The following is a 14,296-nucleotide window of genomic DNA, read 5'->3' on the forward strand; positions in this document are numbered from 1 at the left end:
GCTTGAACCCATTCCTTCAAAGAGTCCATCCCTTCTCATCCCTCCAAGATTCTATCAAGAAGAGAAAGGGGGAGAAGGAGGTGAGAACCAAAGCCCCTTCCATCTGGAGGGCACAACACAGGCCGGGTCCAGAAGGAAGGAAACAGAGGAGGAAAGACGAACCTCAATTTGGCTTCCCTCCCTTCCCCGATTTGCTCCAAGTGGGGGATCCTAACAAAAAATGATCTTACATGACCGGAGATCCCACACTCGGAGCCCCCTCGCGTTTCTAAACCAATCTGAAGCCTGGCATTGTTGTTACAGACTCCCAGAAGGACGAAACAAGGGTTTGCCTAAGATTACGCCATGAGGCCTAACCCAGGCTTAAGATTACGCCGTAAAGCCTAAAATTTAGAGGCTAAAGGTCATTTCATGAGGGGAAGCTTTGTGAAGAAGGAGAAAAAGAAGCAAGGACTGAAAGGCCATTTCTTGAATATTTCAGAAAAATTGTTGTGAGTATTCCCTTCCCGAAATACAACTATTTATAGGGAATTCAGGCAAATCCCCACCCTTGAATGAAGCTCTATTTCAAAACCGATGTCAATAAATCGAGATTAGTGATTCCAAATCTCGAGAAAAAAGGGATTAGCAGCATGTGAGGAGCGGTTTTTGAGGAGTTAGCTATTATTAGAGGATTAATAGCATGTGGGGAAACCGAACGGTTTTTGAGGAGGTAACTGTTCTTTTCACAAGATTATTTTTTCACGACTGTTGTTTTTCAACGAGTGATTAATGCCTTAAATCTCGGAAAAGAAGGGATTAACAGTATGTGAGGAGACCGAACGGTTTTCGAGGGGGCCTCCAGAGATTGGCCCACGAATCTCAATCTCAAGCAAAGTTCCTCCACGTGGAGTTCCGCCACAATGGCACCAGCTTCGGCCTGAGTGGCCCATTCTCTGGCACGGGCCAGGTTGCGGCCCATTTCTTCAGAAGCAGCCAAAGGTTCATCGAGTTGGGCTTCTTTTGCAGCAGTTGCATTCTCAACAGAGAGCCAGCGAACAAGGCAGATACTTGTTGCTATACACATGGCGAAACTACCACCAAGGAAGAGAATGATCCTCATTCGCGATCAAAAGTAGTCTCCTTCGCATGGGGGGCACGCTAAAGTTCTGATCTCCTACAACCTGCCCAAGTTTGGCCAGATCCATGGGGGGCAATAAAGTTGGCAAAGGAAGCGTCAGTTCATGACAAAGGCAATTCAGTAGTGGCATTCAAGCTTTATGGCCTATTTAGAGGCCTATATGGAAACAGTCAAGCCAATACAAGTGGCTTTGGAACAACGACTTTGAAGCAACGACATTATAAGAGGAGTGCTGATTCAAGACCTCTTCAGTCAAGACGAAGACCTTTGACTTCGAGGTCTGGGGGGCAATGTTTGGACCCAAAATAAGCATTTTGGCCTGACAAGGCGTGTCTTGGAGAAATTGAGCCAATGTCAGTGGCTCAAGCTATATATTGTCGACAAGTTCGAAATATATATTTAGAGGCTAAATAAAGCCTACTATGAAAGCATGGAAGCATGGAAACATGACAAGTCAACTTTAGCATATTTTCCTACTTCGGCTAGGAAAAACCGAGCTAGACAAGGAAGGAGGGGTGGCAGATTAACCAAATGAAATCGAAATGTGCTGAAACTTTCCAAATCCATTCTAGACAGCCCAAGGATCATTTCTTATGAAGAGTGCAAGAGTTTTTTTTGAGTGGAAGGCCTTCAAACAATCAGCCCAATTTTCTACAGAAGCAAAACTGGAAAACTGGACCTGTAAGAGGTCCAGCAGCATTTTCGGCCCAACCACATGGAATAAAAATCTGAAAATTTGTCAGGATGATCTACTCTCATAGTGGAACATTTAATATGAAGAAGTCGAAGGCATATAATGAAGTCTTGTTGGAGAAATAATTGAAGGAATAAAGGGGTAGAAACTGACCTAAAACCAGCTCAATATTCACATGTTCATGTTTCCTACCCACATGAAGAAAGCTAGATGCTTTTCTCTTTTTCCTTGGATATATTTTTCTTCTACAATCTCTTTAATAGATCATCACCACTTCCATGTTGCTGCACCTTCATGCTTTGCTTTCATTTCATCTTTTCTCTATCTTTTCCATATTTTACAAGTGAACTTAGATCTACTTTCATTATTTTTCTTCCACTCATCATTTCACTCTTCTTTTTCTTCCCTATATAAACACATTCTCCTCCCATTCTAAGACACACATTCACATTCAACAACAACATCTCTAAGATGATCTAAGTTCTCTCTAGAGCAAACCTCTCTAAGAGCAACTCCTCTCCTTCTCTTTCTCTTTCTCTTAGCGGTGATCACACTCCTAGTCCTAGTCTTCTCAGAAGCCGACTTTCAGTGCCACCAAACCCTCTGTCAACGTGCTTCGGTCCTAGTCTCCTCGGGAGCCGACGGTAGTGCCGCGACCACAACGGTTACAGAACCAGCCAAGCAAGGGTAACGCCCTAGCAACCCAGCCAAGCTAAAGTCACGCTTTAGCAAGTTCTCTCTACTTCCCAGTGGTTCTCGCTCTGCTCGATCTACAACATCGAGTATCGATTTGGTGACGCAAGAAGATCAGCAAAGTCCTCACCACGAGGCAGAAAGAATCCCACGACGAGGTTGGTGCTCTCCTCGTCCACAATTGCTTGAAAGAAGTCAGGTCAAGGGACACCCCCGACGACCGCACCCGAACGGTGCTGGCACGCCCGCGCAGAAAAGAAACTGTTGACCAGCTGTAGCAAAAATGGTGCCAAACAACGGGTCATAGATAGGACTCAATTCCTCATTTGTTTGCTGGGAACTGGCTTTCTTTTCATACCACAATTGCGTGTCTGGTGATGAAGGGCTAGAAGATGATTTTTCCTCAAAAGATACGGAGTTGTTCTTTGGTTATGGGTTCGTTTTAATAGCGGGCTCAACTTGAACTATAGTGAGTTTGCAGTGCTTAGATAGAAGCTTGTTTTTCTGTCTTTAAATGTCTGTAGATTTTGGCTTTTTGCCTGGTCATCTAATGCAATGAACTTTTATTTCAAAAAAAAAAAAAAAAAAGCTTGACCAAATTCCTCTGGGTAAAGTTTATTCAATAAACATAATGCATGTGCACAATTATTCAAGACTAGCTAAACCAAAAGGAAATGGTCACTTGATCCCTCTAAACATTTGTAAATGTGTGTATACAACATAAACTTTTCCTTTTCTGTATAATAGATAAGTTAATAATACTGACCCTTCTAACACAAATGAAAGTTCCTGATTATCTTCAAGCTATAGAGCGTATAACACGAAAAGAAAACGTATGAATACTTTGTACCATGCTATTTTTATCTAGGGATTTTTGCTATCCCTAGACAACACTTGCCACAATTTTGGCAAAAGAAGATCAGGTGATTAGCAACTTTTTATGGAAAAGACAACAATATATATAGGAGTGCTATAGAGCTAACTATCTTTTAGACCAACTTTTAGATCACATATCGGCATCTCTACCGTTCAGTTTTTAGGTCCCTATGAGTAAATTGCTTCTATAAATTTTCAGCCAAATTGATAATTGTTTGGATATTGATAATGTTAATTTACTGATTATGAACACTGAACAGTTTAGGTTGGACAGATTCGGTTTGTCCATTGATTTGATCTAGTTCAATACCCTAACGATTATCAATTTGACTGAAAATTTGCATAAATGATATATTCATAGGGATCTAAAAAATGAATGATGGAGATGTCAATATATGACCTAAAAGTTGATTTAGTAGATGCGTAGCTTCTTAATACGAAACTAATTAACCGGTTAGCTCTACAGCGTTCCTATATAATATATATTTACAAGAGAATCGAACCTTGACCAATCCTAATCTAACCTAATTCGCTTCCCTACCTCACCATGTGGGATTTGAAATACAATCATATAGTAAAATCGAAGAATACATACGATGTTATTCATTATGGAACATAACATCAAGTTTGCTATTGCTTTTATATTGTCCATACTTCTAAAAATATTAGTTTGATGCCATTAACCATTTTTTAAGGATTTAATTTATTTTCCAATATATTATGATTCTCTAAAAAAAGAATGTAATTTCAAATATATCATATGATATTGTATTTTCCCTTATTGTTTCGAGTTTCACACATAGTTAGACTTTAGTATCCATCTAATTTTTAAAAATAAAAGTTCAAAGTCTTGATATCTAGTGATTCTGAACTGGCTTCCTCTCAAATCCTACAAAGTACAAACACGAGAGACTCTCATTTATTTTCTAACAATAGGTTTTTTCCTCTTTTTTTGGACAAATCTAACAATAGGTCTTGTAAACCAACCACAAGCTCCCTCCTTTGTCGGTACACACAAAAATTCCTCCCTCTACCCCAAATCACTATAAATTGCATTCCCTTCCATCCCCCTCTTCATCAACACATCTTCCACATTCCTTCCAAAGCAAAGCAAAGTTGAGAAATACACAAACACAAACACAAGATGGCACGCCGCGAAATGATTGTTCTTGCTCTCCTCTTCATTGCTATTGCTGGGGTTGCAGCTGAACACTCAGCGAAAGCAGGAGAGAAGAAGAAAGATGGAGCGGCAGCCGCGCCTAAGGCAGCTTCAGGGCCCTCAGCCACCAAAGGACCAGGCATGCATAGAAACAAGGACGGTCCAGCTTCCGCTCCTGGTCCCTCGAAAGGCAAGGATCACAAGGGACCATCCCGCAAGGCAACTTCCGCTCCCAAGGCTTCAGCTTCAGCTCCCTCAGCCACCAAAGGACCAGGCATGACGAAGACTGCGAAGCCCCATAACCCCAAGCACTAATCTGCCAGCTCCCTATTTTTCCAAAGCCTGGCTTCCTCTCCCTTTCGAGATCATTAGTATCATGATCTGAGTGCTAATATGGAGATTGACTACAGACCATGCTCACCTAGTTAGCATTACCAATAAATAAAGTGGACGGTCTCATTGCAGACCTCACACATGTAAAATAAAAGATTGTGTATCAAAAAAAAAAAGATTTTGCAATAATAAATGATCAGAGTGATCAATTTTACTTGAACGTCATTGTGTTTTTATGGTTCAAAGTTCAAACTCCTCTGAAATGTACATGTTTTTCAATTTGTTGCACTGTAGTTCTATTTAAAATTTGGCTAGCTTCATTCTAGCTTCCAACTTTCAACTGTTTATAATTACATTTGTGATACCAAAAAGAAAAATAATGATAATAGATAAATAAAGGACTAAATACTGTTTAATCCTTGAACTTTTGCCCTAAAAACACTTCAGTCCCTGGCCTTCTAATTTCACACGTTTAGCCCTTGTACTTCAAAATTTCGAACCAATAGGTCCTTGCCGTTACTCTCGGTCCAAAAATTCCGTTAAAGCGCTGACGTGGCAGTCTCTCCACGATAAAATGACTATTATACCCTCACATTTTTTTAATTTAATTTTTTTTCTTTTTGTTTATCTCTTTTTTTTTTTTTTTTTTTTTTTTCGGGGAAATTGGCAAATTTCTCTCTCTTATTCCCGATCTTCACCAAGGGCTGATTTCTCTCTCTCTCTCTCTCACACACTGTTCTCTACAACCAAAACTACCCCAAGTTGAGTTCCTCTTCTGCGGCGCCATCACCTTCGCTCAGCCCTCGGCGGTGCTCGCCCGAGCCTCATGGCCAGCTCTCTCTCTCTTTCTCTCTTTCCAAATCCCCAAATTTGGAAAACTCAAAACCTCCTCTCCCTGCTTCTGCAAAATCAAGCTCACCAACTTCCCCCACCAGTTCTCCGCCATCCCTCTCATCATCAACCACGACTCTGTCGCCGCCGCTCAGACCACCACAACCCACGACGCCGCCCGCTCCCACTCCCTCAACGCCTGCTTCAACCACACCAAACCCCAAATCAGAAACCCTAGCCTCCAAGCGCCCCAGACTCTCCATCTCGATCTACAAATCGAAGCAGCTAATGTCACCGTGGGAATCGGAGGCGGCATCTGAGAAGAAATCGCCATCGGAGCTCCGCGAATCGATGGGATCGGCGAAGGGGTTGAAGTTGTGATGGGTGCACCAGTGGGTGAGTCGGGGCGGGTCAGGTTGGTTTGGTGGCTCTGGGTCTCTAGGTAGGTGAGGGGACTGTGGTGATTGAGTAGAGGAGAGAAGGGTTTGGTAAGAGATTCTGGCGCGGCAGCATGGTGACGAGTGATGGAGGAAGAGAAAGAGGAGGAAGAGAAGGAAGAGGGTGCTATAATGTCGACCGTAAAAAAAAAAAAAAGAACAAATTAAAAAAAAAAAAAAAAAAAAGAGAGAGAGAAAAGAATTAATTAATTAAAAAAAAAATGATGTGAGGGTATCATAGTCATTTTATCGCGGAGAGACTGCCACGTCAGCGCTTTAAAGGAATTTTTGGACGGAAAGTAACGGCAATAACCTATTGGTTTGAAATTTTGAAGTACAATGACTAAACGTGTGAAATTAAAATGTCAGGGACTGAAGTGTTTTTAGGGCAAAAGTTCAAGGACTAAACAGTATTTAGTCCATAAATAAACTTTCAACTATATATGTTTGGCCTCTGATGTCAAACCTAGATCCAGAGGGTGGATCAGTCTGCTATTGTTTCCACACTTCTTACAGGCAATGAACACCCCATTGACTACTTTCTTGCCTCCAGAAAATGAATCGCATGCTACACTAATCCTCTTATCACTTGAGGACTCGCGTTAGTTGTATCCCGAAAGTAAATTGTTCCTTCAATTGCAGGCAAAAGCTAACAAGGGAATTCTTATTCTTTTGAAATGTAACAGAAGCAAATGTCAATCATTGTTGTACAATCTGTATGACAATCTGTAACAGTAAGATTTCCTCATGCGAAAGAACACTTTGAGGAAATTTCTTGAAAAAAAAAATGAATCTTGTTACTGAAATATATCATTTGCCACTAAAAATCGGAGAATAACAACGTTTCTCCTAAAAGGCCCGAGTCTCCAATACAGATACCTGTCATTGTATTTCAAGGGGCTCTGTCAAAGGGCTGCGTATCATTGTAACAAACATCCCACACAGCTTCCATGGCATCCTTTGCTGCTGCTTCTGAGCAGTAGGGATTAGCAGTGACCGATTTCATAACTCTTCGTATCACTCAATCCTTCAAATGTCAAAATTGAAATCCCGTTTATAGAAGCTTCCAACATAGAAGTCTGCAGTGAATTTCTTTTCTAAGAAATAGAAGTTTAAAGTATATCAGGGCATATAAAGACTCCTTTGTGTCAACAGATGCAACTGGGGTTTGGTTTAGGACATTACATACACCTACTCTGGGATTGAATCTACAATTGATTATCATACGCAGAGCTAAGTAGGAACTTGAATTGAGCTTGACGTCTATTATTAGTATTATATAAGGTCATTCTTCAAATATAGTCCACAGTTTTATACCATTATAACAACAAAGCAATTTAAAAGCTAGAGAGAGAGAGAGAGACCATGATCATGATCCAGATTGATAAGCCTGACTTAATACTCAAAGTTGGATTAAAAAATTTGCGCAACTTTGTATCTGCTCTGTAAAACAAACTTTGCCTTGCCATACATGAAAAAGACCTTTTCCCAGAGTCTATACTGAAGGTTTTTGGCTTCATCAAGGTTTCCAAATGAAATTAAGGTAACAGAGTATTCCACTATGTATGCAAAGGAAGTAAGCAAAAGAGGGTATCTCAATTTCTTATTTAAATTGAAGCTGAGAAACTCACTTGTTCATGGCCTAAAATCTTCATAAAACCCCGCAAAAATTCACGTTTATAGTGGCAATCACCACTAAGATGGCCAGCACGAATCTGTTCCAGAAATATAGTATATAAATAAATAAACTTGAGGTTCAAATAAGGGTTAATTACAGTTTACCCCCTTGAGGTTTGGGGGTGTCATCATTTCACCCCCCAAACTCTCAATTTCACTTTTTTACCCCCTGAACTTTCCAATTTTTGTCTTCCGTGCCCAATTTCTTATTTTCCGTCCAAATTGGATGTTAAGTCTGACTATTTGACCCACTTTGAGGCTAAAATGGTCATTTCAAGGAAAAAAAACAAAAACCCAAAACAAAAAATAAAAAAACCTTTCTCCTTCACTCTCTCTCTCTCAAATCTGCCGAAATCTATCTCTCCTTCACTCTCTCTCATATCTACCCAAATCAGTTTGGGGTTTCCGCCTTCCTCTCCTGCTTCTCCATCTCCAAGTCCTCCGGCCACCATCTCATCACGCTGGCACCTCCAATCGATCCAGCACCCAAATCCGACCCAAGCTCAAGCCTTATCGTCGACATGCATCTCCCACAACCACCGTACACGACCACCACAGTCGCAACACCATTGCCCCTCTTCGTTCATCGATTTCCGACCATCACCTCGCCACACCGACACCACCTTCAGACTCAGCAAGCCCTAGAGAACAAATCCCGAACCATAGCCTCAAGCTTCGATGCCGAAAAACGCTGAACGCACATCGCCGGAACTCTAGACTCTGCATGTCGTCATTTTTCAATTCCTAGCCATGTCTGAGTTACACGACCACCATGGATGAAGTCAGCACCTCAAAGAGCATAACCCTCTAACTCCGACCTCCAATTTCGGCAAGACCCGCCGTACGCGCCGCCGCCGTGCATAGCCGTCGAACTCCCAGACCTTCTTAACTAGGTAATTTCGTCCTCTCCCTTTGGATAACGCCTTGAGTCATTGTGAATCGAAAACCCTAATTCACTACTCTCTGATTGGAATTTGAGGTTTGTGGAATCTGGAAAATTGAAGCTTTGGAGAAGAAATGAGCTACTGGGTCAGTTTCGATTGAAATCGAATAAGGTAAGAATCTCGACCTGTGTTTGTATGAAATATTGGATGAGGGTTTTTCATTGATTGTGTATTGTTTGCTAGGAATTCAGATGGTTAATGGTTGTGGATTGTTGCGTTTTTGGAGTGTTGGAAAAGAGAGAAACTGTTGTTTTAGCCCAAATGATTTTGGAAATTGGTAAGGGTATTCTGTAGTTTCTGTTTTAAATACAAAAATATTGGTGATGGGTTGATTTTTGAGCTTATACTGTCTGCTAGGGATTCGAAAGATTGGTGAGGATGGGGCACAACTATGTGGGATCGAGTTACGGTTTGGAAAAGCAGGAGAGGGAGAGTTGGGAGTTGACGGAGGACTTGGAGATGGAGAAGCAGGAGAGGAAGGCGGAGGTGGACTCAAAGGAAGGGGAGGGGTCGGAGGAGTTGGAGGCGGCGAGGCGCGTGAGGGAGGTATCGAGAGAGAGATAGATTTGGAGATGCAGATCTGAGAGAGAGAGTGTGAAGGAGAAAGGTTTTTTTTTATTTTTTGTTTTGGGTTTTTGTTTTTTCGCCTTGAAATGACTATTTTAGCCTCAAAGTGGGTCAAATAGTCAGACTTAACGTCCAATTTGGACGGAAAATGAGAAATTGGGCACGGAAGACAAAAATTGGAAAGTTCAGGGGGTAAAAAAGTGAAATTGAGAGTTTGGGGGGTGAAATGATGACACCCCCAAACCTCAGGAGGGTAAACTGTAATTAACCCTTCAAATAAATACACAACACCAAGTCCAATGAAAAGATTCAATTTCCATTTGATCCACACCTCGCTACAAGCATGATTAGCGCAATTAGCCCAGTTCAAGTTTGCAGCCCGACAATCATCAAAAGCATGAATTAGCTCATGTATCACTACTTGGTTGACCTCATCTTACATGTTCACGTGATTACTACACACCATTATCTGAAAGACAAAAGTAAATTTGGCCGGACAATTGAGATCGGAGTAAATTTGGCTTTAGAATTCGAGGAGGCCACAAAAGTACTGATTCTTGAGCCCTCTACAATTACTGGTGATCATAATGATACAAACACCGGTCGAAATTGGGAGGCCCCGCCTCTAGGGTATGCGAAGATAAACTGTGATGCCGCTTGGTCTCCACCTTCTTCAGGTGGAATTGGGGTTGTAATTCGGAATCACACAGGGGCACTGATTGGAGGGCTTTCTTCCAGGGCTACTTGTGGTTCTGCTGCAATTGCTGAAGCAGAAGCAGTACAGTATGGAGTCAATCTAGCTATCTCTCTCAATTTGAAAAAAGTACGCATTGAATCGGATTCGTGTGAGATCATTTCTGATCTGAAAGCTACAAGAAATTGCAGAAGCTGGAAGACTTACCCAATCATCGAACAGATCAGAAATAGTTGCTCTTGGTTTGATGATTGCTCCTGGGAATGGGTTCCCCGTGAAGCGAACTGCGCTGCACACACTGCAGCCTCGCTTGCCAAACAGACCGTGGGTCCTTTGCGATGGGCTGATCAGCCACCACCGTCTCTGATTAGAGTTTTAAGGAACGATGGCCTCCCATGCCCACATGATGTGGGAATATGACCGTTTCTATTTGCTGCTGTGGCTGTATTTCCAGTTTCTATTCCGTCATGGAACTAGATGGATTGTATGGCTGTTTGTTTATTTGTTGTTTTTTAGCCTTAGCTTCTGCTGGGCTCCCGAGGCTTTTGTCCTCAGTTATGAAAGTATTTCATTCTCCAAAAAAAAAAAAAAAAAATTATCTGAAAGACAGTCATTCACAAAACACAGCAAAGAAAATTAGCCGCAGGCTCAAATCCCCCAAATTTCTTTCTATTCTGAACCACCACAGAACACTCTTTCAGACACACAAAAGTAGAAAAACTCCACTATTAAAAGAGCTATAGAGCTTCCTGTTTATTTGGGATAGATGTGATTCTGAACTGGCTTCCTCTCAAATTCTAAAAACACGAGAGACTCTCATTTATTTTCTAACAATGGGTTTTTTTTTTCCTCTTTTTTCGGACAAATCTAACAATAGGACTTGTAAACCAACCACGAGCTCCCTCCTTTGTCGGTACACAAAAATTCCTCCCTCTACCCCAAATCACTATAAATTGCATTCCCTTTCCATCCCCCTTTTCATCAACACATCTTCCACATTCCTTCCAAAGCAAAGCAAAGTTGAGAAATACACAAACACAAACACAAGATGGCACGCCGCGAAATGATTGTTCTTGCTCTCCTCTTCATTGCTATTGCTGGGGTTGCAGCTGAACACTCAGCGAAAGCAGGAGAGAAGAAGAAAGATGGAGCGGCAGCTGCGCCTAAGGCAGCTTCAGGGCCCTCAGCCACCAAAGGACCAGGCATGCATAGAAACAAGGACGGTCCAGCTTCTGCTCCTGGTCCCTCGAAAGGCAAGGATCACAAGGGACCATCCCGCAAGGCAACTTCCGCTCCCAAGGCTTCAGCTCCAGCTCCCTCAGCCACCAAAGGACCAGGCATGACGAAGCCTGCCAAGCCCCATGTCCCCCCCAAGCACTAATCTGCCAGCTCCCTATTTTTCCAAAGATTGTCATCCCTTTCGAGATCATTAGTATCATGATCTGAGTGCTAATATGGAGATTGACTACAGACCAGGCTCACCTAGTTAGCATTACCAATAAATAAAGTGGATGGTCTCATTGCAGACCTCACACAAGTAAAATAAAAGATTTTGTGTATCAAAAAAAAAAAAAAAGATTTTGCAATAATAAATTATCAGAGTGATCAATTTTACTTGAACGTCATTGTGTTTTTATGGTTCAAACTCCTCTGAAATGTACATGTTTTTCAATTTATTGCACTGTAGTTCTATTTAAAATTTGGCTAGCTTCATTCTAGCTTCCAACTTTCAACTGTTTATTACATTTGTGATACCAAAAAGAAAAATAATGATAATAGACAAATAAACTTTCAACTATATATGTTTGGCCTCTGATGTCAAAACTAGATCCACAGGGCGGATCAGTCTGCTATTGTTTCCACACTTTTTACAGGCAATGAGCACCCCATTGACTACTTTCTTGCCTCCAGAAAATGAAGCGCATACTACACTAATCCTCTTATCACTTGAGGACTCACAAGTTGTATACCGAAAGTAAATTGTTCCTTCAATTGAAGGCAAAAGCTAACAAGGGAATTCTTATTCTTTTGAAATGTAACAGAAGCAAATGTCAATCATTGTTGTACAATCTGTATGACAATCTGTAACAGTAAGAAATCCTCATGCGAAAGAACACTTTGAGGAAATTTCTTGAAAAAAAAAAATGAATCTTGTTGCTGAAATATATCATTTGCCACTAAAAATCGGAGAATAACAACGTTTCTCCTAAAAGGCCCGAGTCTCCAATACAGATACCTGTCATTGTATTTCAAGGGGCTCTGTCAAAGGGCTGCGTATCATTGTAACAAACATCCCACACAGCTTCCATGGCATCCTTTGCTGCTGCTTCTGAGCAGTAGGGATTAGCAGTGACCGATTTCATAACTCTCCGTCTCACGCAATCCTTCAAATGTCAAAATTGAAATCCCGTTAATAGAAGCTTCCAACATAGAAGTCTGCAGTGAATTTCTTTTCTAAGAAATAGAAGTCTAAAGTATACCAGGGCATATAAAGACTCCTTTGTGTCAACAGATGCAACTGGGGTTTGGTTTAGGACATTACATACACCTACTCTGGGATTGAATCTACAATTGATTATCATACGCAGAGCTAAGTAGGAACTTGAATTGAGCTTGACGTCTATTATTAGTATTATATAAGGTCATTCTTCAAATATAGTCCACAGTTTTATACCATTATAACAACAAAGCAATTTAAAAGCTAGAGAGAGAGAGAGAGAGAGACCATGATCATGATCCAGATTGATAAGCCTGACTTAATACTCAAAGTTGGATTAAAAAATTTGCGCAACTTTGTATCTGCTCTGTAAAACAAACTTTGCCTTGCCATACATGAAAAAGACCTTTTCCCACAGTCTATACTGAAGGTTTTTGGCTTCATCAAGGTTTCCAAATGAAATTAAGGTAACAGAGTATTCCACTATGTATGCAAAGGAAGTAAGCAAAAGAGGGTATCTCAATTTCTTATTTAAATTGAAGCTGAGAAACTCACTTGTTCATGGCCTCGAATCTTCATAAAACCGCGCAAAAATTCACGTTTATAGTGGCAATCACCACTAAGATGGCCAGCACGAATCTGTTCCAGAAATATAGTATATAAATAAATAAACTTGAGGTTCAAATAAATACACAACACCAAGTACAAGGAAAAGATTCAATTTCTATTTGATCCACACCTCGCTACAAGCATGATGAGCGCAATTAGCCCAGTTCAAGTTTGCAGCCCGACAATCATCAAAAGCATGAATTAGCTCATGTATCACTACTTGGTTGACCTCATCTTGCATGTTCATGTGATTACTACACACCATTATCTGAAAAGACAAATCATTCACAAAACACAGCAAAGAAAATTAGCCGCAGGCTCAAATCCCCCAAATTTCTTTCTATTCTGAACCACCACAGAACACTCTTACAGACACACAAAAGTAGAAAAGCTCCACTATTAAAAGAGCTATAGAGCTTCCCAAACAACGCAAACAGTCTTCCTAGGAATGACTTAGTTCATTCCCAAACTACAGAGTGAAGTTTGTTACGTTTGTAACAATCAAAATCATTGCAATATCAACACAAAGTAGTCGAAACAAAAGAGAGAATGTAACATGTATATTACCCCTCCGCCTCGGGTGTATCCTCCGGCAATCTTCTTCTCGCAATGAACGGCCTTGATGAACCCGTCCCCAATCCCACACCCAGATTTCTCCAGATGCTCCAGCAGAAACTTCACCATCGGAGCTGTACCCAAAAAAAAAAAAACAGAGCAAATCAATTTCAAAAACCCTAAACCCTAAAACGGAAATGGAAATCAAACAGAGGCTAAAACCCAAAACCCCAGATTGGGTTTTTGGTTGAAAGAAAAAGTTTGGAGAGTACGTACTTCGGAGGCTTCTCCGAATCATGTCCTGGCATTCGTTGACGGTCTTTCCGCCGTTGACGGCGGAGGAGGAGGTGCTGGTTCCGGGTTCTGGGGTGGGTTCGTCTGCCATTGCCTCCCTCAATTCCTCGTTGGTGTGTTTCTCTCAAGGCAGCGCCTCACGAGTAACTCATTCTCGGGTAAAAGGGCCGGTTCGGGTAGGCCGATGGGTAAACAACTTAAAAAATAAACGAACCGTTATGTTTAGGGGAACCATCATAAACAACTTCTGAAGTTTTTAGATTATTGGTACAACCAAATTAATCTCAGTGATATACTTTTGGTATTATCCAAGGACCAAAATATCGAGTTTCGAGGAAATTTCGATGGTCCCGGAAATGGAAATTTCGACGAAAAT

General features: G+C 41.2%; 1 protein-coding gene and 1 pseudogene across 1 annotated transcript; both read right to left on the bottom strand.

Moving 5' to 3' along the window:
* Positions 1 to 6,763: 6,763 nt before the first annotated feature.
* LOC133726669 (mitochondrial inner membrane protease ATP23-like) lies at positions 6,764 to 10,775 on the bottom strand (annotated as a pseudogene).
* A 1,230-nt stretch (positions 10,776 to 12,005) lies between these two features.
* LOC133726668 (mitochondrial inner membrane protease ATP23-like) lies at positions 12,006 to 14,106 on the bottom strand. The gene is made up of 5 exons (XM_062154266.1): positions 13,903 to 14,106; positions 13,639 to 13,760; positions 13,202 to 13,339; positions 13,018 to 13,101; positions 12,006 to 12,409 (listed from the first exon to the last, which is right to left on the bottom strand). Exons 1-5 carry the CDS (start codon positions 14,009 to 14,011, stop codon positions 12,275 to 12,277), a joined length of 588 nt encoding a protein of 195 aa, XP_062010250.1. The 5' UTR covers positions 14,012 to 14,106; the 3' UTR covers positions 12,006 to 12,274.
* Between the last annotated feature and the right edge of the window lie 190 nt (positions 14,107 to 14,296).

Source organism: Rosa rugosa, chromosome 1, assembly GCF_958449725.1.
Source record: "Rosa rugosa chromosome 1, drRosRugo1.1, whole genome shotgun sequence".
NCBI lineage: Eukaryota > Viridiplantae > Streptophyta > Magnoliopsida > Rosales > Rosaceae > Rosa > Rosa rugosa.